At 31.1% G+C, this 27,187-nt stretch overlaps 1 protein-coding gene across 1 annotated transcript in view; it reads right to left on the bottom strand.

Moving 5' to 3' along the window:
* Positions 1-363: 363 nt before the first annotated feature.
* The window catches only part of LOC139489562 (ubiquitin carboxyl-terminal hydrolase 39-like), a 42,747-nt gene continuing 15,923 nt past the window's right edge, over positions 364-27,187 (bottom strand). Inside the window, exons 9-14 of the mRNA XM_071276123.1 lie at positions 24,114-24,159; positions 23,035-23,258; positions 21,073-21,134; positions 18,148-18,289; positions 14,322-14,408; positions 364-1,222 (exon numbers count right to left, since the gene is read on the bottom strand). Coding sequence (XP_071132224.1) covers positions 1,145-1,222; positions 14,322-14,408; positions 18,148-18,289; positions 21,073-21,134; positions 23,035-23,258; positions 24,114-24,159 — 639 coding nt within the window. The 3' untranslated portion in view covers positions 364-1,144. The remainder of the gene's footprint in view (positions 1,223-14,321; positions 14,409-18,147; positions 18,290-21,072; positions 21,135-23,034; positions 23,259-24,113; positions 24,160-27,187) is intronic.

Genomic DNA, 27,187 nt, shown 5'->3' on the forward strand with positions numbered 1-27,187 from the left:
GTTTCTTATTATTTATATTATTCATGAAGGAAGTTGTGTATTTTAGTGTTCATATTATTCATTCTAAAGTGAAATTAATAACATTTTTATAACATACATATAATCCAGAAGTCTATGGTAGGCAGAAGTTTACATTATTCTTTGTACTGAATAACAAGTGTGTCCTTTTTCTTTGTTAATCTAATTTAAAAGGCTTTCTTTGTTATTTTAACATGAGAAGGATTAATTATAAATATTTGTGTAAGTAATTAAAACAAATTCAATTTTCTGTCATACACATTAAAATATAAATTTACATAAAGAAACCATCTTTTATATAAGTAATACTTGGCAATAAAAATTAAAGAAAAATACAACACAACATGAGTACATTTATATTTATTGTGTGTCACATAATAAGTTTCATTCTTAACATTTTCTAAGAACCTGATAATCTTTTTTGCAAATTCTGTCTTTGCAAGGGTCATAACAAGATACTGAAATGTCCTAGACCTCAAAAACAAACATAATTTGCTAAAACATGCAAAGTTTTTGACAAAAATACTAACAAATATGAATACCAAATAATTTGAGATTGCATCAAAGTATACATTTATTGAAATAATAAGCATATTTCAAGGACTGTGCTAATATAAACTTAATTACTGTCTTATTTAAAGAGGCAAAAACCAAGTGCAGGTACGAATTATCATCCCATTACAATATTGTGAATAAAATGGTCAAGATATTCAAATCAGATTAAAGTTGACCATATTCAGCAAACACCGAACATACAGTCAATCCATTTACTACAATATTCAGAAAAGTTCTATCAGTGTTCCAAGTTATCACACAAAGAACAACCATGGACAATGAGTCTTCAAAAGATGCATATAAAAATGCTTCTCTATGATTTGTCAGTGCTTTTATTATTTGCATATTGTTACCTCAACAAACGTGTTAATTAATCTGTAAAGTACCTGATGTACAAACAAAATTAGTGTTTCAAGTCAGTTTTTTTATTTATTAATTTACAATTCATTCAATGTTTATGATTTGTCCATGTCAGATCCACTGAACTAACTCCCTATAGCACTGAACTAACTCCCTATAGCACTGAACACTAGCTCTCCAAAGCTCTGAACTAGCTCCTCAAAGCACTGAACTAGCTCTCCATAGTAACATTTTCTTCTGGTGACTTTCCATATGTTGGGTTTGGAATATCTCTTCTCAATTCAAATATCTGGAAAAATAGAGAAAGAGAAACATTAAAAAGAAAAGAGATGAATTAATAACATGGACATAATGGTAAGGAGACTGAAATGTTTCAACATTGTGGAGACCGTGATGTGTCGGTGATCTCTTTATTGTATCATTTCACAGAAGTTAATAATCCATGGACTTATCATTTTCACTTTTCCTAGTTTTAAAGGGGCATAGCTCTGACATGGTAATGGCTTTTTAACACATTTTATATGTTTTGAATGAATGGGTACTTTATTGAATATTTAGACAATATACGTATAGTGTCTTGAAGTATGAAATTTATTTGTACGAGGCTTAGAAACGGGGGGAAATGCGAGGTTCGTGCCGAATACAAATAAATTTCATATTTCAAGACACTATACATATATTGTTTTTATACTGAAATCAATAAAAAATAAAAAAAAAATAAAAAAATATGGAACAAATATTGTTAAAAAAAAATTTGTTTGGAATTTCCCTCTTGGGGTACCATTTTGGGGTTTTTCCCTATGACCGTAGTCCAGGCGGTAGGACATTGACATTTTAAGGAATTAGAAAGGGAAAATGAACTTAATTAATAACATTTAATAAACATGGTATATAAATTACCAATTTGAAGACATAACAAGTTTAAATTCATAAAAGTTTGACCATTGTTACTACACGTTGTCATGGTTGTGACGTGACGTTGTTGATGAAATACAGTAGTTCCGGTAAGAAGGCGGGGCTTATAGGTTAGTTGAGGTCATTGACGTATAAAGCTAACGTTTATACGTATCGCTTTATCTGTATAGTAAAATAGCTGATTGCAGTATAAAAACAAGAATGTGTCCATACTACATGGATGTCCAACTTACATTATCATTTTCTTTATTCAGTGGAAGGTGAAATTGGGTCAAAACTTTAACTTTGCATTAACATTAGAAAGATCATTATCAAAGGGAACATTTAAACTAAGTTGGACTTCAACTTCATTATAAACTACCTTGACCCAAAACTTAAACCTCTAGCAGGACAGACAGACGAAAGAATGAACAAACATACAGATGAACAAAAAGACGACGCACAGACTGGAAAACATAATGCCCCATGGTGGAGAATAAAAATAAAAAGACTTGTGACCAAACACCATCATAGATTAAACTCCAGCTCTGCATTTGTTTAATCTATACCTTGTTTAGTTAAGTGTTCTCTTATTTTTTATACTCAAATATGGCTGTTAGTTATACTATAATGATATCCATTTTTCTTATCAGAAACAACATATTTAAATATGAAAAGCATTGGTTGAACAGTTCATGAATTATTGAAAGTAAATAACTGGAACCACCCCCCGTACAACCCCAGATCAATATTGGATTTCCATCAGAAAACCCAAATAAAAATTGGCACCCATTGAAGTCACCTACTTTTCATTTTTGTATTTTATACCTTGCACTTGAATATAACATTATGTACCTATACAATAAATTATTTTTTATTAATAAAATATATAATATACTGACAAAATATATTATAAATTGACAGAATTGTATTGCATAGAATATATATGATGAGATAAATATTGTCTGAGCCAATAAGCATGTAACATAACAGTTTCCTCGGATTACTGCATGGATACACAACAGTAATCCCGAACATTTTATTAACCATTATCAACATTATTTAAGAGGTAATAAGATCAAATAAAAACTATGCAAATCAATAATTTTAAATTTTTAAATGGAAGAACAAATCAAAACAAAAATCCCTTAAGATATTCCCTGAATTTTTTATCATTTAAATTGACATAAAGTATTCTTGAACTAGACTTACATTACCTATATGTCAGAATTCAGTACAGACATACCTTTATCAACATAATTTTCCATATACTTTTGGAATAAACCTGCCTTATTCCCGCTGGCTCTAATAGATATATAAGAATTACAAAAGCCACTAGTAAAGTACAGATAAAAATTTCTTTCTTCTTTGTTTACAAACAAAGAACTACTAAGGACTAATAAACTTGGTCACAAATAGCACTCATTGTCATTTTTCTTTTAATTATGAAAAGTTATTAAGTTTAACTAAAAAGTGAACACATATATAAAATGAAGGACAGATAGAACAATAGTTATCAATACAAGACTAAGTAAGGGTTCAGTCCACTCCCTCACCCTTTAATCAAAGTACTGAAGTACTGAACATCGGATGACCGCAGGTTCTTGTGGATGGTCAAAAGCCAGGGGTTAAGAAACCCACTAGCCCGACGCCCGGGACTACAACAGTTAGACCTGGGGCAACCAAAACTTGTAACCCAAAATGCCCGACGGACTAGTAACAAAAAATTCTTGGCGTTTCTAAAATTGAAAGGGGAAAATCCCCTCATCACTTTTCTATCTTATCAAATCAGATTCAACTACGTCTTTTGGGATTTCCAGAATTTGAACTGATTTTGTACAAGTTTTAAAATAGAACAAATAACTCTGGGTGGATCTTGTACTTTCAATATCGATGTGTTAGTGCATGGGGTAGTATTGTACATTGCTTATGCACTCTGATTTCACCTCCTTCTGATAAATTTATTGCAATATAAATGTGAATCCCTTTTGACAACAGAAACCTGACTTTTGTCAGATATAAATTTGAAACATGTGCTGATAATTCTTTTACACAAACGTGATGATGCTATTGTATATGATAAGACCCCCTCCAATCCTTTTACATACCCATGTATAGCTGTGGTCAAGACTTGTATCAACCCCGGATTTGGTCAACTAATTATATCAGAAATTTCAGTCAATATTCAATAATCGATTAATTGAATTTATATGCTAATGAAAATTTTTTTGCTGATATAAGTTTTGAATATCCAATTTGCAAAAATCTACTGTACAATGCCGTGAATGGATAAAAATTGTTAATTTAATAGAATTCATTGTTATTGCAGCAAACTCTGAATTTGTATGGCATACTAGGGCTACCAGGTCAGTTTTGTTGGGCTAGTAGTTCTTCCAACAGGGCTAGTAAAATATTGCAACCAATTAGCCCTGGGCTAGTGGGTTATAACAAAATTTCTTAACCCCTGAAAGCACATGTCACAGAAACAGATTACATCTCTATACCTGAAACTGAGGTTAATTTACAGAGATATATTTCTTTCTGATACAAGTTTGTGTATGGATGATGAATAAATGACAGAAAATTCAACCGCACTGTAATAACTAGTATATTGTAGTGGTACAAATCAGTATACCTAGGACTATTATACTTATATAATAATAATCCCAGAGTATACACTGGTTTGTTGTTATATATTATATTAATATTAGAGTTGCATGTATATATAATTTTCATCTATTTGTATATCATTCTATTCTACTATTCTAATTATAGTGCAGTGCAAATGCATGGTGGACACTCTTCTGTAAAAAAAAAATTGATTTTTCTAAAAGATTGGATATGAGAAGCCATTCATATTTTCCTGCAAAACAATAACAGAGTTATCGCTCCTTGCCGGGAGTGTCGCAAAATGTTCTTGAGATATTAATTGGTAAGCTTTAACATAATTTTTTGGTACGTGTGCATAGACATTATCAATGATTTTTTACTTTTATATACACATTTTCATATTATTAATTTGTGTTTTTATAAAACCATTTATAGGAGTATCCATTGAAAAAATGAATTTAAAACAAGGGATAAGTAATGTTATTTTGCACTAGATAATGGCCGTGGATCTATAATTTTCATAGATCGGTTGAAAACCAAAAACTAATTTGCATAATGGAAATTTAGGCGATAGCAATACATCAGAATGACCTCATGGTCATCGCGATGTAAAAAGTAAATATTTTTAATGCATTGTAAAATCTCAAAATTTACAAACATAATTCACTTTGACAGATATAAAGTAATGCTCATGATCCTCCCTTTTTCCATATCCCCAATCGGCATTCTGTATAAAGGATTCCCAATTGTTATTATTGCGAAACAATTATAAACATAAGATTTTGGATTGATAGACAAAAATTGGATAGAACTGCACTTGATTTTCTAATTTTCCAGATAACTTTCCACTCAAATTGACTTCAAGGTGAATCAGTAAATCTCAAATCATGAAAAAATGTAATAGAATAGAGAATAAAAACAGGGAATGTGTCAAAGAGACAACAACCCGAACATAGTGCAGAAAACAGCCAAACGTGTCTCAATGCAGCAAAAAAATCTACCACATGTATGATAATTTTTCATGTTTTAATTAAGGATTAATTGGGTTAGATTCCAAATTATTTACATGAATATGGCCTCTCAAAGTATTGGAATTGATAACAGAATTTAGAATCTAGATATTTTCTGTATTGAAACCACATTTCTATTCGAATTTAAAATTGTTATCTACCCATTTAACGTGTTGATTTAACAAGAGGAGGTGTTTACACTATGATAGTACTAAATTCCATCTAACACCTTATTTTATCCTTAAGAAACTATAATTTATAACCGACTGAGTGACTTTTTACATTTAAATACCATTATGATTACACGAATAAGTCTCATCTGAGTATCCCAACAACGTAGGCTTAACTGATAATTGTGGTATATAGCTTTATACTCAGCATGGAGAGATAATAGCACAGTAAAAGTAGACCTAAAAATCTATTTTAGACCAAAAGTGACAACCGGTTCATATTCCTTTTGTCAAATAGTTTTTTCAATAAACGAAGTTGAGTTTGTTTGTCTGTGCAGTGTCTTTTAAAACTTATTTCAACTTTAAAAGTAATATCAGTAATTGTATGTAACAAATCAATTACAATGTCAAACAGGTAATCAAATATTGTATTATACTTTTAAATTGTAGTTTAACCTTAAAAGTACCAAAACTTACACCCCACCCCTACTGTAAATTGTAAATGAAATTAAAAAATGTTGAAGGCAGAGTCTAAATTGTATTCTTTTTTGGCATTAACAGAAATTTTTAAGCTTTTAGAAAAGTTCATGTTTTCAGATTATTCCCAGAAAAGTACAATTACTCTTATAGTATCCAAATGTCCACCCCATCAAAACCTACCCACTAAGAAATGGTTAACCAGAAATGAAGACAAATGTGATATAATTTTATCCACTTATACTGCATACTTACAAAAGGTGTGCACAACAATTATTTTTATATAATTTTTAAATATCAAACACGGTAAAATCAATACTGTAACAAAATGCAAAATTGACCTGTAATTAGTTCTTGAAAAAAGACACAACCTTATAATGGAGACATGAACAAAACCAAGAACAATATTTACAGATAGAAATGGTTTTTGATTATATTTAAAATTTGAAAGGATTTTTGGTTGTTTGAAACACTACTTTCAGCATTCTTCAATGGTTATATCATGCAGCCAGTTGTTATTGGTAAAGGAAGTCCAGTAACTGCAGATAACCAAAGACCTTGGTCAGAAAAACTTGCAGTCCTCTTCAATTAAGATTGGAGTAGAATGCATAGTAGCAGTAAAGAACATTTCAAACAAGACTCATACTCAGTATTAAGCTAAATGGTTTCAGAGGAGATGTTGTAATATAAATATATCAGATAGGGAGAAGACATCTTGGTCCATACCTAACAGTGGCTTTCTTAACAAGGCAAAAATCTTTCATCTAAAGCAAACACTTCAAATTTATGACTTAATCTATCTTTCAAGAAATTGAAGCCAGTGTGAGCTGATAATTTTAAATAATGTGTTTGAATATGTTCTCCAAATAAGTGCTAAACAAGCAGTCTGAGAGTAATTGCATTACAATATATAGTCCCCTACCAGTTAAAAATTCCAGTAAGTTGTAACATTTTCTTCGCGGGTCTAAATCATTTATATAGGATTTTTCTATATTTTTCTATAAATGAACTTTATCTTATAGTTAATAGAAAAATAAAATAAAAAAATGAGGCCACCGTTCATTTGCACTCACAATCTGCCTTCAAAAGAAGCATGTTTTTTTTTCTGTTGACCTAATAGGAGAAATAAAGGTAATATCGAAATAAAAAAAGAAATTTATTACAGAAATCTCTCAAATTTTACAATAATTTAGTTTCAGTACAGCATATATCGAAATTATATTAAAAAATATAGGTCACCGATGAGTTAAAAGAGATATTTCAATTTTAAAGCCAAAAAAATGGCATTTTCCACCAAAGGGAGATAATTTGGAACTTTTTCAATGATGTTTACATTTTAAAAGTCATCTGGGGCCAACATGAATTAATTGTTTTGAATGTTTTTTGTACCATATGATAAAGTTACAACTACAAAAGGTAATAAATAAAATTTGTAATGAAAAACAAATATTTAATTTTTTTCTGAAATTTTTATACCCTCGAGCTTCCTTAAAAAAAATTCTCAGTCCTGGACCATAAGTATACAAAAAAATCATCAATATGGAACAAAATTCAAACTTGAATTATAACTTGGCCATGGTTAAACTATACCAAATATCAAATCTTGACAGAAAAAAAATGTGGAAAACTGATTAGAGGACCATAAATCGCAAAAAAACAAGAATGTGTCCAAAGTACACGGATGCCCCACTGGCACTATCATTTTCCATGTTCAATGGACCATGAAATTGGGTAAAAATCTACTTTGGCATCAAAATTAGAAAAATCATATCATAAGCAACATGTGTACTAAGTTTCAGGTTGATTGGACTTCAGCTTCATCAACAACTACCTTGACCAAAAACTTTAACCTGAAGTGGGACAGACGGACGGACAGATGCACAGACGAAGGAACGGACGGACACACAGACCAGAAATCATAATGCAGCTCTACTATCGTAGGTGGGGCATAAAAATCTGAATTGAACAAAATTCAAACTTGATCTGTAACTGGTCATAGTCATGCTGTATAACAAATATTAAATCAATATCTTCAATCATAAGGAAAATAAAATGCTTTGCTGAGCGCAGCCTGGTACGACAGCAGAGGACAAACCTAAACAGTTGAGGCAAATTTTGACACAATATTCATGCTTGATACTGTCTTAATGCAATTAAAGATTTCTTCTTGAAACTCTTCAAAAATGGAAAAATTTTGAAAAAAAATATGAATCCCTAAAAAAAATCCCCCTTCCCAAACTATAAAAATGCTTGTTTTCAGCCCTTTTTGGCCCCTAGTTCCTACATGTTTGGCACAATTAACCCCCAAACTCAATCCCAGCCTTCCCTTTTTTTATGGAACCTTGTGGTATAATGTCAGAGAGATCTATACACTGACACACAAGTTATTGTCTGAAAACTAGAAAAATGTTTGTTTTTGGCCCTTTAATTCCTTAACTAATGACCCCATAACCCCTAAAATGAATCCTAACCTTCTACCTGTGGTATTAAACATTGTGGTAAAATTTCAAAGCAATCGAAATACTTATAAGCAAGCTATTATCCTGAAATTAGAAAATGCTTGTTTTGGGACCATCCTCCCCAAAATCAATCCAAACCTTCCTTTTGTGGTATTGAACCTTCTTAAAAAATTTCAAAGAGATCCATTTACTTAAACTTAAGTTATTGTCCGGACACCAATATGTCTTGAAACGACTACCTCATACCATTATACGATCCCAAATTTTTTTTTGCAGTCATATAAAAAGTTTGCGAAACTGTAAATTGCATGAATTTTCTAAGCTAAGAACCATAACTATGCACAAGATCCTTCAACAAATATTCAAATTTGATCTGTAACTTGCCAAAATATAACTATATCTATACTATTAAACGAGAAGACCTCATTTTTGGTGTCGCTTCTCTTCTTTCCAGAATAAATTAATCAACACGCCTCTGTGTCCTATAGGTACAGTGCATAGTCGCATTTGTCATCCATTCATATGATTATTCAGATTGAGTTATTTTAGGAGCAAAACGAGAAAAAAGACATCCGGATATTGTCCCGTCATTGTACGAAACTTTAAGTCAGATTAGACTTCCGGTTTGCGTTTTTCTGTATACTTTGAACATACATATACTTCAATAAAGTGTATTTTCAGAATTTTATCTGCTATCATTTTCAAGTTTACTATCCACGGCGGTCACATAGTTTATTAAATAGAAAGGGTCTGTATACTATATCAATGATCACCATGGATCGATTAGTAAACTTAGAATTGAAAGTAAATACGCTTTATTTATATAGTAATGAATGTTCATAATATACAGACAAGCGCTAAAATTATTCATGTGAACTTTTGATACTTTTTCTGAAATTCTCCAGTCATTAAATCTTTTACAAAATTCATTGATTACATAAAAAAAAAAAGAAGATGTGGTATGATTGCCATGTTAAGACAACTCTCCACAAGAGACCAAAATGACACAGATATTAACAACTATAGGTCACCGTACGGCCTTCAACAAAGAGCAAAGTCCATACCGCATACTCAGCTTCAAAAGGCCCGAAATGACAATGTAAAACAATGCAAACGAGAAAACTAGCGGCCTTATTTATGTACAAAAAATGAACGAAAAACAAATATGTAACACATAAACAAACGAAAACCACTGAATTACAGGCTCCTTACTTAAATAAATGTTCATAGCATACTAAATGTATGTTCATATTGAAATTGATAGAAAACCAAAAAATGGGAATTTTGGAAATAAAGGTGGAGGGTAAAAAAACAATTTCCTGTCCCCAATAACCTATGACTTATGATACTTTTGCTGAAATTCTCCAGTCATTCTGTATTTTACAAAATTCTTCCAACAACACTTTACATACTTTAAACTACGCTCTGAATGCCCGCGATTTCGCAGGTGTGTTCTAGTACCTATTATCAAATCAATATCTTTAAGCATTTCAAAAGAAGTGAGGAACACTTATTTACTAGACTGGTGGACTGACAGACGGACTAACAGTCCCTTTAAGCTTTGCCGGTAGTTAACTAATTACACATAGCCATACTGCTGTTTATTAGTAAGTGAAATGGTATAATCAATCATTTCCATTTTAATCCGGTGAGTTGTTACCTGGTCATATAGAAATTTTAAAAAGGTTTATAATTGCCTCACTGAATTATTTTAAAAGTCTCAGGAGGTATTTAAACTCACTTTGATATCATTTAAGTGTATTGAAAAAATGTTTTTATCAAGGACAAATATCATAAAATGGAAATTTAATTGATATACATCCAATTAAACATTTTTTTCCAATCCATTGAGTGCTATTTGTAAGTATTTAAAGTTTATAAATTTCACAATACAATGATCATATGATAGCTAGGTACCTATTTCACCAACTTTCCTTTCATTTCATTTTTAAAAATCCATAAAAACTTCAGAATTATTCTTTTGATTTCATTTTATAAAATCTGTAAAAACTTCTATTTCTTCAATGGGAATCCTCTATCACACTTAACACATCTTTCGAGGGGTATTAGCTGTTGAATACATGTTCACTGATTTGACTCAAATTCTCAATTCAAGATGCATGGAATCAATAATATATATCAGCATTTCATGTGTGTTTTAGTCTAGAGTCTCTAGACGCCATCTCATTAACCATGAAAGGTGACCTCCATAGACTGCTGAAGGTCATATAAACTGATATAAACATCTAGATAAACATAGATATAGATGTCAATAGATAGTGAACACATGCAATTGTTCTTTTCTTAGGAATGTGTGATTTCATATTATATGATAAACAAATATGTTAATCATTGTTTTAACCTGTATAAGAATGAGTAATGTGAACTTTCAAAGTTGATATACTTTTCCTTTTTATAGTTGAACATGCCTAGTTTGAGCATAATCAATCTCTAGAGATAGAATTATTAACTTGCAAGTGAATAATTCATCAGGTGGGGTTGTTTTTTTTACAAAACTCAACCAAACTGGCTCTAAAAGCAAATAATTTCGAACTATTTCACTTTCATTATGATTGGGAAAAAAATCTTATGTAAACTTTTGTTTATATCTTGTAGCCAATGCCCCTTTGAACTAAAGAAAGTATAAAGACTGGTTTAAATTAATTCCTTTATTTTTATTTTCATATATAAGATTAAATTTGAAAGAAACTAGGTTTGTTTATTCTACTACTATATAATTTTAGTCAAACTAATATCCATCTAGTCATTTAGCTGCATACAATAATTTTGAATGTTCCTTGATAAAACCAATGTTATGAGAGAGATACTCTCTAATACCCTAAATCTATAATATATTTATAAAATAAGGACAAGCAGAAATCATACAAAAGTTAGCTTCTTATTATATTGACTTATTGATATTCTCTTTTTCAAAACAAACATATTTCTAGAAGAATTTCCCAGTTTCATTTCCTTTTCAATTCAAAATAAAACTTTTCATAAGTTTAAATTATATATTAGAGCCTGCTGGAGAGCTATTCAATAAAAAAAAGAAATGAATCCACCTTTAACAAAAAATACTCAACCTATATGAAAATCACCTGACCATAAATTTAAAAAGGTCCTGTCAGCTAATGAATAAATGTAGCATTAAATTACTCAATAAACTGCATCTAATATTCTATATAATCAATCCTGAACTATTAAAGATCCAGTTTCCACGAAAAATGTTTAGTTTAAACGATTTATAGAATTACAAGTAGATGAATAAGCTGGATCAATACCTAGTGTTTTAATTATAAAAATTCATGACTGGATACCAAATCAATTTCCCGCTTACAAAACGATTATATTTGCTTGTCACTTAGTGCTCATAGAGAGCTCTCAAAGTCTGACGAATTTTGTCGCTAAGTTATTTAACAATTATATTTTACAATCTGGTATCTAAATAGGAGCAATCGACATGTAATAAAAAAGTCCACTTATTGTATTGAAAATTTCAAAAGTAACACAGAGGTGTATCAGTAAATTATTATTTATCTATATACATAAACATCAATGTAATGTTTGAAACACTTTCCACAATTTTGATTATGGTATGTGTTTTTTGGGAACTCTCCAGAAACAGATTTGATGAAAATTGAGACGACTTTGTGCATGATCAGTAATTTCCCAAAAGTGTATATTTTTGAACAAATTTGTTGAAAAAAATAAACAAAAATTGGGACATTGTTACACATGCTGTATCCCCAACCCCACCAGTTAATAAGCCCTACATGCCCAAGGACCATAGCAGTCTCCTTTTTTAACTGTACTGATGTTTTTACAAGTTATTTATTCAAACAAAAGGCAATACATTTATCATGCTAACAGAAACAAGACTAATACTTTGTCTGGACCTCCTCCTTTGCTAGCAATTAATTTTAAACTATCTGCAAACAAAAAGAAACTGTACAGCAAATGTGAAAATCTAACAGGCTACCACTAAACATTATCAATCTCTAGTCAACCGAATATAAAATTCATTTCCATAGAAGTCAAGAAAAGTTTATTAAATGAAAATTTGTGTACAAAGGGTGTTGTAAATTTTTTTAACTATTGGCAAACAGGAAGTAGCTGCACAACAGATCTCCAATTTGCTTAACACTACAACTCAACTTTGTCAAACTGCAAACCAAATATGAAATGTTTCTCCTCATAGAAGAGAAGACAGTTCCAACATAGTATAAAATATTTTCCTCCATAAAATCCATGAAAGCTTCATCAAAAAGTTTTCTACCAAATGTGTTTTGGACAAGCTGTTTCTAGACCTGTAGTTATTGACACAGGTAAAAAATAAAAAAATATCAACTTGCTTTAAGAAGCCTATATTATTATCAACTTGAATAATTATAACAATCTTTTATCTATTTAACTTCAAACTTCTATTTATGATAATGCCAACCCAAACAATTCAAGGAAAATAGATTTTAATCAAGTTTCCCAATCAGAATTTTAATTTCAAAGAAATGTGTATGCTGCAAATTGATATCAGAGTTAAAATATGCAAAATTTGTCAAAAATCATCATGTAACAGCAATTACGCCTACATAGAGCCCATTGAAGATTTCATTTAAATGGATTTTTTGTAGGTCTTGTATTCATGATCAATTTTTTTACAATTTCTGTTGGTCTTGATCATATGAGATCTTCATCTGACAAAATGCTAATTTTTACCCTCAATAATTTGAATCAGGTTAAATAAGGTACATATTATTCACATGCTTATCTGAATATCCATGCTAAACTTTGTTGATTGTTTACAACGGTGAAAATTGGTAAACTTCGTCTTCAAAATCTTTTTTAAATTAGATGCCCTTATGATGATAGTGGCCAAGTTTGGTAAAATTGGTCTAAGTAGTTTCAGAGCAGAAGATTTTTATAAAAGATTACAAAAATTTACAAAAAATGTTAAATATTGAATATAAAGGGCAATAACTCTTTAAGGGATTTATTGACAATTTTGGTCTTGTTGACTTATTTATACTTACTTTGATGATAAGGATTGTTGCTTACAGTTAATCTCTATCTAATAATATTCAAGATAATAGCCAAAATCTGCAAAATTTCCTTAAAATTACCAATTCAGGGGCAGCACCCAACAAAAGGTTTTTTGATTCTTGGAAAACTTCAGCAAAGATAGATTCTAACCTGATGAACATTTTTACCCAGATTTGCTCTTAATGCTTTAGTTTTAGAGATATTCGCCAAAACTATAATTTTACCCTTATGTTCTTTTTTAGCCATGCTGGCAGGCTGGGTTGTCAGAAACTTTTAATAAACTATATAACCAAATAATGACTGTGAATAATTTTGGTTAAATTGTCCAAGTCGTTTCAGAGGAGAAGATTTTTTGTCAAAGTTATCAGAAGGCGAACGACAGACTCCAAGTGATGAGAAAAGCTCACCTGACCTGAAGCTAAAAAACGAAATAATTTACTTGAATGTAACTTTTTGACAACGAAACCACCTTAATAATAACTTTCTGCCTAAGGAATCATCTGAATAATTTACCGGAATATAACTTTTTGACAATGAACCCATCTTAATAATTTACCTGAACATAACTTTATGCCAAAGGAATCGACTGAATAATTTACCTTAATATTTTTTTCTGATAAAAGAATCATCTGAATAATTTCCCTGAATATCATTTTCAGACAATGGAGTCAACTCAATACTTTACCTGAATATAATTTTTTGCCAAAGGAATCATTTTAATAACTTACCTGAATATAACTTTCTGACAATGGAATCATCTGTGGTAAAATATCTATTACATGTAAATCCTGCATCTCATACCATTTTCCTGTTCCCTGAAAATTTCAAATTAAATACCAGTATTAATTATTGTTTAAGAATTTCTATAAGTAACATTTATTATAATGACTAATAGTTATCTCCCCTTCCAAGGCGGACAAGATATAGTTAACACATGTTAATCTCTATTTGGAAGGTCTCAAAAGAATAAAGTAAACTGTATTTATATGGACAATTATCTTGTAGAATTGACAATATTGGATATTGACCACTTCTGAAGGCCAGTTTTAATATGCAGAATGAACAGTAAATGGTCCTACTGAAAACATTGACATCAGAGAATTATAATGTGTCATAGATGTTTATTGTTTCGACAGCATAACACTTCTTAAAATTTAAAATTATTTTAAGGTTTTCCCTGGCAGCTAAATGTTTTGTATGACATTTGTTCTAACATATTTTCATTTTTCACTTGACCTATATGTTCAACAAATGTAATTCTCTTTAAAAAATATTGGTCACTCTGTAGATCTTCTTTGGAAATAGAATAATTCCCAAGAAACAAGTGACATTATTTGATTGGAGATAACTCTTGTACAAATCAAGAGGCTCAAGGTTATACACTTGATAAGAAATTACAGGATTATTAAGTGTACAAATTACAAAATAAATTTTTAGGGTTGTAAGCAAGGGACATATATGCCAGAATTGTCCTAAACTGAAAGTCTTTGTCCTAAACGAGGAATTAGGATTTAGGACAAATTTTACTTTTAACAGAAATAATTTTGATCATATCATTTAGAACGAGTTTCTAAAAAGCCATTTTGAACTTGTTTTTGTTTTGTTATCGATTTCCTGTAATAAAACTGCCACTCCAGTGCAGTGTTATAATCCTGAGGGCCCTCCTTTTAACTACATGCATAATAATGCCTCATGGAAATATTGGCAAATGATTGCTAATCTCTTTACCTGTGTTTTTAATTCCAGTTTGAGCGCATTACCATTACATTTGCACGTAAAAATCATTATGTTTGAGCGCAGCTTTTGATTACATTTGCATCTTTTTGACAGGTAAACTCAGGTAAAATACAGGTAAAAATACTTATTTATTTATTAATTTGTTCAATTATTTACAAGTATCCCATCCGTTAGTCTAGACAATAGACAATAGACAATACTTTATTAATAAACCTCAGACACATAGGTGTACAAGAGGACATCATATTTACACGTATACACATGTTTATACTCAATACATTCACACTAAACATAATAATACTACATACATGGTAAAATATAGCAAAATGTCAATTTACAAACTACCATAACATTCGACTCAAAACAGACTAACATAAATCACAAGTATCGTGTAAGAATTTTTAAAAATATTGCTAAGTTTTTGTAAAGTTCTACATGACAAAATGTTAAAAGCTGTTTCAATTTGTACTCCATTGGATTTACAGTATAATATTGTGGTATATATTTATTTCTAAGCAGTTTTATTTCTTGTTTTTGACAGATAAAAAGATAATGAAATTCATCTCCTATTCCATTTCCACAGAGATGACAAATTCATGCATTTTTTGGAATTCCGGACTATCTTCCTGTTTCTACAGGAATTTTTAAATTTGAACATCTGAGTTTTGCCATATAAACCCAGTCACACAGCTTCAACTTTATCAAATAGGTTTCCAAACAAAATTCCTCTTTATAAAATGAATAAAATGCACCTCTTGAAGAGTTATTCATTTGTGAAAACCAATGTTGGATGAATTGGTCATTCAGTTTTTGTGAAATAATGTTCTTTAAACCCAGTTTATCCAATGGAAGTTGATTTTGCCAAATAAAACTAATTCCATTTTCGTCAAATATGGATTTAACGTACGTAATCCATTTAAATTTTGTGGGGTTTTGAAAATGTAATTTGAGCATTAATTTATACATAATGGAAGATAAATTGTTATTTTCCAATAATAAGTTATTCCAAAACAACACCATTCTACGTTTAACGATGGTTTCCAAAGGGAATCTTCCGAGTTCCCCATACACCATATAATTTGGTGTACTGCTTCTTAATTTCAAAATGTTTTTGCAAAATTGAAGGTGTATTAGTCTCCTACAGCACCTATTTTTAAAGATTTCAATCAGTAATATTTTAGGGAAAATACGGGTAATAATACTAATTTATATATTACTTCGTTCAATTATTTACAAGTATCAGTACCCATTCCGTTAGTCTAAGTCTCCTAAGGCAGGGAAAAAGGAGATAAAGCAGCATATTTTTTTTTGATTTTCAGATATAATTCAATAAGTCAAAGGTGTATGCAAAATTTTAAGAAATCTGTGACATAGCCCATTTATTGTAACTTGACCTTAAGCTATAACAAGGTTTAAAATTGGTTTTAGAATTCAATATGAACAATATGTAATTTGAATTAACAAACTATTTTCAAAATTAATAATTGATAGTCATATCTATTATGAAAATACCAAAAAAATATCGTCATTTATAATTTAATATAACTTTATTTATATTTTTACCCCAGATTACCTGTGAAATAAATGCGCGCAAATGTAAAACATTTTAATCCCCAAATGCGCACAAACGTAGTGCACCCTTTAATTCACACCTGGCTATTAATCACAAGCTCAGAACTAATATTATAAAGAAATTAAAATTCCATAACAACTGTCCTCATTATTTAATTACTTTTCAGCTAAGACAATTGTCAATTCTGATTTAAATAAAATTTAAACTTGATTTAATTTAATATACATAGAAAAAAGTATTTTTTCACTACTAACACACATGTTTTGTTTACTATGTAATACGCATGCTTAAGTTCTCTTCCGCAGATTAGACACTAAATCGTAAATTCAAAACGATTTCATGCTAAATAAAACAAGTAAAAAATTAAAAAGCCGATGATTTCCTGTGAATTTGATAAACAAAACTAATCCAGGAAACGAGTCCGGAATTGCTCGTTTTACTTTTGTCGTAAAACATCCGGTGCTAATTTTTTTTTTTGTCTTCTAAATTAAAAGAAAAGTTAGCGATGACTGAGGAAATTATCGTTTTGAGTCATTAAAATCACTTCATTTTTAAACTGTTTCCTTCCCTTAATTGCTCTTGAACAATTTTAGAAAAATGGTGGGAAAATTCATGAAGTAAATGCAATGTAACAGTTAAACAAGTTTGTTGATAGTACGAGTATGACCATACTCTTGCTGTTATGTGATTTTTACAATCTTATTTTTTAAAAAGGGCACCAACTTTTAAAGTTATCTCAAAATGATAGAAATTTGGTGACAAAATTTCCGGATCCTTGGTTGTAAGTCTTTCCTTCCATCTAAAAGAAGACTACTTTAAATATTTCATATCATGTGATTATGTCTTATCAAATAGAATTATCTATTACACATGTAAGACATAATATTCTATATTATCATCATCTCCTATGCCTACATAACCCTACTCATTTGCTCTGTAATTCTCTTATCAAAGCTTTGAGACGAGAGCAGGCATTATCATTGACGTTCCAATGTCTGAGGAGAAGTTATCAGCGACTTCACAATATGTGAGGAGACATAATCAAGCAGCTTGTTTTTGTCAAGAAAAAAACTGTCAGACAGAGGGGGCAAAGACCAGTAATAGAACAAAAACAGATATTTGGGTTTCTTCGTATATATATTTATCGTAAAGTATCAGCTGCTCGACAAAAAGGTTCACATTGTGGCTCGAGGCTGATATTTAACAATATCAATGTTTAGAAAACCTGATAATCAATTATTTACCTTGTGTAAAACATGCACTCTATATGATCCTTTTCCTGGTCCTGGCTGACCATCATGGACAATATTGGCCATCAAATCATAGGTGGTACATTTGTGTTTTACTCTTATTTCTGGAGCTAATAAATCTCCAAAGTCAACATTCCTAAAAACAGAAATTGTAGTAATTATTTTTTAACAGAAACTGTAAAACTGCTTTTAATTTTTATTTATAACTCTCATTAAAACTGTAAAATGTGTTTTAATAATTATCTGTGACAGTTTTGAACCAGATGCTCCGCAGGGCGTAGCTTTATACGACCGCAGAGGTTGAACCCTGAACGGTTAGGGCAAGTATGGACACAACATTCAAGCTGGATTCAGCTCTAAATTTGGATTGTGATTAAATAGTTGACACAGCATAGGTTTCTGACACAGAATGAATGTGTTCTAATGAACTTAAATTTTTGTTTCTCTTAGAGCAATTCACTATGCTGTTGAATATTAATCCTCTCAAAAAAATGTTTGAAGAAATTTTCTTTTTTATTTATGAAATTTCAAATGAGAAAAATTGAACCCAATTTTTTTAATCACATCCCCCTTTCCCTTATTCCAAAACTAATCTCAATTAAAATTTCTAATGGAGTTTGCAACAATAACTACTCATTTAAATACATCATAAAATATTAAGATGTAAAAAAACTGCTTGTTATCACTGAATGGTAAAGATTATTTTAATTTATCAGTTGGTAGTAAAAAGTGAATATACATTGTATATTGTATATAACAAAGATTTAAGTTGATTCTGGACAAAGAAAGATAACTCCAATTAAAAAAAAATCTTGCTATTGCACAATATTTTGCAATTAGATATTTCTTGCTTACTATTCTGGACAAAGAAAGATAACTCTAATTAAATTTCTTTTTGATATTTCACAATATTGTGCAATTAGATATTTCTTGCCATTGCGCAATACTGTGCAATTGAAAAGACTTGCTATTGCACAATACTTAATATAATAATTTTAGATCCTGATTTGGACCAACTTGAAAACTGGGCCCATAATAAAAAATCTAAGTACATTTTTGAATTCAGCATATCAAAGAACTTCAAGATTTCAATTTTTGTTAAAATCAGACTTAGTTTAATTTTGGACCCTTTGGACTTTAGTGTAGACCAATTTGAAAACAGGACCAAAAATGAAGAATCTACATACACAGTTAGATTTGGTATATCAAAGAACCCCATTTATTCAATTTTTGATGAAATCAAACAAAGTTTAATTTTGGACCCCGATTTGGACCAACTTGAAAACTGGGCCAATAATCAAGAATCTAAGTACATTTTTAGATTCAGCATATCAAAGAACCTAACTGATTCATTTTTTGTCAAAATCAAACTAAGTTTAATTTTGGACCCTTTGGACCTTAATGTAGACCAATTTGAAAACGGGACCAAAAGTTAAGAATCTACATACACAGTCATGACAGTTAGATTCAGCATATCTTGGGACCAAAACTCCCAAAATCAAACCCAACCTTTCTTTTATGGTCATAAACCTTGTGTTTAAATTTCATAGATTTCTATTTACTTATACTAACGTTATGGTGCGAAAACCAAGAAAAATGCTTATTTGGGTCCCTTTTTGGCCCCCAAATTCTAAACTGTTGGGACCTAAACTCCCAAAATCAATACCAACCTTCCTTTTGTAGTCATTAACATTGTGTTTAAATTTCATTGATTTCTATTTACTTAAACTAATGTTATTGTGCGAAAACCAAGAATAATGCTTATTTGGGCCCTTTTTTGGCCCCTAATTCCTAAACTGTTGAGACCAAAACTCCCAAAATCAATCCCAACCGTTCTTTTGTGGTCATAAACCTTGTGTCAAAATTTCATAGATTTCTATTAACTTAAACTAAAGTTATAGTGCGAAAACCAAGAAAATGCTTATTTGGGCCCTTTTTGGCCCCTAATTCCTAAAATGTTGGGACCAAAACTCCCAAAATCAATACCAACCTTCCTTTTGTGGTCATAAACCTTGTGTTAAAATTTCATAGATTTCCATTCACTTTTACTAAAGTTAGAGTGCGAAAACTAAAAGTATTCGGACGACGACGACGACGCCGACGCCAACGTGATAGCAATATACGACGAAAATTTTTTCAAAATTTGCGGTCGTATAAAAACAATCTGTCCAACCTGTCAATTTTTTGAAGGTTAACATTACTTATTTCAATTTGACTTTCTAAATTTTTTTCCCCAGCTTTTTGGTTAGTACTTTATCAGAAGCAAAATGAAATACTGTTCAGAAAAACAAAATGTGAAAGCTATCTTGAAGATGAGAATGACTATGAAAAGTATCAGAAACAGGAAGTTGATGTCCAACAGATCTCATCAATGTCAAGCTGTTATTTCAAAATTAATTGGCCAATTTTCACAAAATAAAATAATATACACATAAACATATTATACACATGAATGGTGCAAAATTTCATTTGCATACTACCCATACTTTTGGATTTACTGCATTTACAAACAGACAGACAAAAAGATAGAAAATGAAAACTATAGGACTTCAACATTGAAGATGTTTGGCTCTAATTATGCAACATTTATTGAATTAAAGAACCTTAGTGAGTGCGCTCACATATCCCACGTTCCAACATTGTCACTGGAGAAATAAAATAACTAAGAAAGAAAAAAATTGTATAAGAAAAAAAAAATTGAATCATAATTTCCTGTCGATATGCACATCTACATAGTATGTCCTTATTATCTAAAGAGGTTTCATGAAATTCTGTTGTGTGGTTTGAGAGGAGTTGCATTGTCAAGAACAGGACTGATGGCCAGACCGACAGACTGGTCAAAAACATTATACCCTGTTGTGTGGTGTATAATAACTTAATATCTTAATATATATAACAAATATCACACATTGAACTTACTTTATAGGAAAGTTAACAATAGTAGGGTTCTTCTCTGTAATAAAATAATTCTTTGCAAATCTCTGAAAACAAAGTAGACAATTATAGCTTTTAATAACACAGTACTTCATAAAAACAAGGAAATCTAGTTTTAAACGAAACCAAACAAAAAAAGACAGAGTTAAAGTCTCTTGCTAATATGTCATAAAGTAAACCAAACAATTTTTGCAAGTAAATTTTGTAATTACACCATTGTGTTATTGTGCTATGGTCAATTTTGAGTTCTTGTATTCTATGTCTGCTTACATACTTTGTCTTTATGCTATTTTGTGTTTCTTTGTCAAAACAGTGATTTGTTTTTATACTGATTAAGATTATATTACAATGCTGACTGCTATACTCCAATTTTTGCCGTTTTAACCTGTTATGTCTATTTGTTTTGCTGACACATTGTTGTCAATATGGCAGGGCTTCCAAAATTTTTCTGAGCCAGCCGGACATTTTATATCTGATCCCAATTTTAATTCCTAAGACAAAAGTCACAAAAGGCAATTATGGTAATCAGACGGCCATCCCAATGATTGACATTAAATTAAAATCGATATTAAACTTTACTTTGATATGAATTTGATGTTCTGACATAAACTGTTAAAATTGGCATTTCATCATTCAAAGTGTGCACATCAGCGTGCTCATATCTGCATTAGACTCTTTATTTGTGCAAAATGAAGTTGTCTTACTCTAGAACTTTATTTTCGTTTTTAAAGTCACATTTTTCAAAACCGGATGTTGACTTGACAATGGTAAAACATGGACCATAAACGGATACGTAAAATCCGTGTATGTTTACTTAGAACTACTGAGCGAAGAAGCTCTTTCCACGTTATTTCTTCAACAAAATACTTGAAATGAACGTAAGATACAGGTATCAATGATACTTTTAGCATTTTTGAAGAAATGTAGGATGCATAATTGAATTTCCCACCTGTGCACATGCGCACACGTGTTCTTGTTCATACAACGTAGTGCTGACAAATTTTCATTTAAAACCTTTTTAAATGATTTATAAAATCATGTTTATAAATGTATTTATTATATTTTTTAAATCAATTAGATACAAGCTTCTGAAATGTACGAAAATAATTGTGAATGGACCGATTAATTTATACGATGTCCGGTACTGAAAATAGTTTACCTGTCACCTGAACAGGTAGTTTTCAGCTGTCCAACAACTAATTAGCCTTGATTAAAATTAGAAAATATTTAAGTAGGGATTGTTTTGATAGTAATTAATCATCATGTCACTTTTATGACCGGAAATGTATGGCTGTTAAAGGCAAAATGTTGGGTCAAAAAGATCGTGAATTTATATGTTAAAATGACCGAAAAAGCCTTTGAGACTAAAAAGTAGATGACCGTTTCATGCTTTGCCCAGCCGGTCTTTTACCGGACATTATACAAATGACCGGCATATATGACCGTTTTGGAAGCCTTGCTTGAATATGGTGATATTCTATGTGACTGTCAATATGGTGATATTTAACTCCCCATTTTCTGCACAAAGAAATGCATGTACCAAGTGATGAATATGACAGTTGTTATCCATTCGTTAGATATGTTTGAGCTGTTGATTTTCCCATTTTATAAAGTACTTCCTGTTTTGAATTTCCCTTGGAGTTTGGTATTTTTGTTAATTAACTTTTTACCAACAGTTTATTTATCAAAATTGTTATGTAGATCTTGTAGTGAGATATGACCTTTTACTCCAAGGGTAAGGCAGTGACTTTAAGATGAAGAATAGCCTTGTGTCTTTGCTTTTATTTTTTTCAGTACATGTTGTGACACCATATCCTGTCTTTAACATTAACATACAAATTTAATTCATTACAACATATAACAGTGATAAATACATATTCATCTAATTAAACATATTTATTTCTCAACATAATGCAATTACTAAACAATAACATCAGTACAGCTTACCTTAATATATACTATAATGTATGGCGGTAACTGTGTGATTTCAAAACGTTTCATGGTGGAATCTTTGTAGGTTTTATATTCTTTTTCATTGACCCCATTGAACTTTGAAAGCAGCACAGAGAAAGGAATCTGTGGAATAATGTTCTCTCTCATTTCATCAGGATACAGAGGGGGTGGAGGCAAGTCACATGTTAAATATAACCATGGCATTTCATCCATTCTCACTGAAATAAGAAAGCATTACATCAGTATAATGTAAATATCGATTATTCATAACATTGCTGTCTTAGTAAATAGACCACTTTCGAGTAACGTCCTTCACCAGAAAATTTTGTCAGTTATGCATGACTTTATGACATTATTTACTAGAGAGAGGGAATGGCCTGTACTATTTAAGTTCATCAAGCATCGGCGTGATCGTCATTGTGCAGAATAAACTAGAAATAATGTTTGTTCTGTAGCTACTTAATCACAATTCCCTAATGACAACAATGTCTACCATGTAGCCTCATGTAAACTGGTCTGTAATCAGGGAAGAAAACTAGAACTTTGGCAGGAGCCTTAATTCAGAATTCCTTTGGTACCTGTCTACCACATATGTTTTTTTTCTATTGTCTTAAGTGAAAACTGTCTGACAGCATGAGGACCTTGCAAGATAAGACATACCAATATATTTATCCTATTACTCATAATAAGAGAGAAATTACCATTACAAAAAATCTAAACTTTTATTTCAAGTAGTCACCAAACCATTTAAATGAAGTTTAGGACAATGGACATGTGACAGACGGAAACTTTGTAACATAAGGCATATATATATATATATATACAAAGTATGAAGCATCCAGGTCTTCCTCTTCCTAAAATATGAAGCTTTTAAAAAGTTAGCTAACCATGCTGGATCATTATCCCTATGTCAAGCTTTCTGTGACAAAAGTCGTAGGCTTGACAATAATAAAAATGTATGAAAACTTTTTGGGGATATTTTTGTGTTGAAAATTCTTGCATGTTTGACATGAAGTTAAGACTGTAATTGCTTTTGAAGACTGATAACAAAATCATTTAAATAAACTCCATACCTTTATACTCTTCCTGTTCCATAAGTTTGGCTTTTTCTTCATCACTCTGACAATATAAAACAAAACAGAGATATAAATCCTACATAATGGGAGATAACCTCTGACAATATAAACAAAACAGGAATATAAAACCTACATAATGGGAGATAACCTCTGACAATATAAAACAAAACAGAGATATAAATCCTACATAATGGGAGATAACATCTGACAATATAAAACAAAACAGGGATATCAATCCTACATAATGGGAGATAACCTCTGACAATATAAAACAAAACAGGGATATAAATCATACATAAAGGGAGATAGCCTCTGGCAATATTAAACAAAACAGGGATATAAATCCTACACAATGGGAGATAACCTCTGATAATATAAAACAAAACAGTGATATGAATCCTACACAATGGGAGATAACCTCTGATAATATAAAACAAAACAGTGATTTAAATCCTACATAAAGGGAGATAACCTCTGACAATATTAAACAAAACAGGGAAATAAATCCTACATAATGGGAGATAACCTCCGACAATATTAAACAAAACAGAGATATAAATCCTTCATAATGGGCGATAACCTCTGACAATATAAAACAAAACAGGGATATAAATCATACATAAAGGGAGAGAGCCTCTGGCAATATTAAACAAAACAGGGATATAAATCATACACAATGGGAGATAACCTCTGATAATATAAAACAAAACACGGATATAAATCCTACATAAAGGGAGATAACCTCTGACAATATAAACAAAACAGGGAAATAAATCCTACATAATGGGAGATAACCTCTTATAATATTAAACAAAACAGGGATATAAATCATACATAAAGGGAGATAACCTCTGACAATATTAAACAAAACAGGGATATAAATCCTACATAATGGGAAATAACTCTATATCTTTATATAAGCAGTTAGTTGAAATATTGATTCTGTAGATGAATAATTAAATAGTTTATATCTTTGAATATTTTGAATACAAACAATAATTACTCTCAATCCCAAGTGTAAAGTGTTTTGCAGAATACTGTTAAACAGAATAGACTCCATACTGGATGACAGGTTGAGATAGGAACAAGCTGGGTTTAGAAAAGGGAAAGGATGCATTGATCAGATATTTGTGCTTAAGAACATCATTGAGCAGTGTATAGAATGGAAGACACCTCTATATATCACCTTTATCGATTTCAAGAAGGCATTCGACAGTTTACGCAGAGAGACTCTTTGGACAATTCTTATATCATACGGAGTACTAGAAAAGATCGTCACAATGATAAAATGCTTTTATACCAACTTTGAATGTGCTGTGATACTCAACAACAAGGAAACTGACTGGTTTGAAGTACAATCTGGAATATAACAAGGCTGCATCATCTCACCCATCTTATTCCTGATTGCCATTGACTGGGTGATGCGGAAGACCACCAGTGACAAGAAAAGAGGCATCACATGGTCCATATTTTCAACCCTAGAGGACCTTGACTTTGCTGATGATATAGCACTCCTTTCATCAAAAGAAGATTATATGCAAGAAAAGACATATCGGCTCAGCTTTTTTGTAAGCCAAATTGGAATGGAATTGAACGCAAAAAAGACTCAAGAAATGTGACTCAACACAACATTAAACTTACGACTAGAAGCTGAGGGTACAGAAATCCAACAAGAAGATAAATTTACCTATCTAGGAACTGTCGTTAGAACAGAAGATCCAACCAAAAAAGATATTAAAAGTAGGCTATCAAAGGCAAGATCGGCATTTCAAAGACTACGACCTATTTGGAAGTCCAGCCAATATAACAGAAAAACAAAGATCAGGCTATATAACAGTAATGTTAAATCTGTCCTTCTGTATGATAGTGAATGCTGGAGAGTAACAAAAACAGATATGAGATCGCTCTCAAGTTTCCACCACAATTGTCTGAGTCGAATTTGTAAAATCTTTTGGCCAAACCGCATCTCAAATGACCATCTGCTCGAAACGAACAAGTCCACATGTAGCCACAAAGAAATACAACAGAGGCGCTTCAGATGGCCGGGGCATGTTCTCAGGAAGCCTGTATCCAACATAACCAGGACAGCTCTTAGATGGACACCCCAGGGGAAGACACCAAGAGGAAGACCCAAAACCACCTGGCGTCGAACAATTGAGGCAGAACTAAAGGAGCTTGACATGACCTGGGGAGAAGCCGAAACAAAGGCTAAAGACAGATCTGTATAGAGAAATCTGGTGGCGACCTTATGCTCCACCAGGAGCGAAGAGGATAGGTAGGTAGGTAAAAATAGACCTGGAGGTTTGTTATAATTGTTTATATTGAAATGGTTAGAACTTTTTTATATTTATTTTGCAAACTTTTCTGAAAGAATAAATCTTGTTCATAAAAAAAAACATTCAAGGAGCTTTATACTTAAACAAACATGCCTTATTATCATTTTAATGTTTTCTTACATATAAGGCCATAGTTGTTTTTTTATTTGTTTTGCGTCCGCGTGCGGGTAGGTTTTCGGCCAATTTGTGTCAAAAACAAACACAAACTTTTTTTTGTTCGTCAGTAGAAAATCCGTATTTTCCGGGTTTTTCCAGCCGTGTTTTTGTGTATTCTTATACTCAAATCTATTTTGCGCTTTAAATAACAAGTACGCTCCTTATTTAAAGCGTTTAAGCGATCTTGACTTCGATACATGTGACAGCAGAAATGGCCAGTATAAATGTGCCGGCGAGCGAGATCGTTTGTGTTTCACTTTTCAAAGATAAAAGGATCGTTCTAGCTCCATATGCCTTTCCGCTCGCCGGCACAGAAACTTTTTCTCAGATCCTAGAGAGCCTTTACGTAGCCAGCATAAGAGACACGTTAAATACAAGATTCAATGAACCTATCACCATAGGGGATAAAACTCTGATAAAATGTTATGTTTCACCTCGCATATCACTTGATTTGTTTATGTAAAAGACTTTAATTTGTTTGTATTAGTGCCAAAGGTTTATTTTTAATTTTTAATGTGTTTCTTAAATAATTTTTTTATGGTTTTTTTTCTTCATTTTTTGTTTATAAATATTCAGCCA

This window comes from Mytilus edulis, chromosome 9, assembly GCF_963676685.1.
Source record: "Mytilus edulis chromosome 9, xbMytEdul2.2, whole genome shotgun sequence".
In the NCBI taxonomy this organism is placed as follows: Eukaryota; Metazoa; Mollusca; class Bivalvia; order Mytilida; family Mytilidae; genus Mytilus; species Mytilus edulis.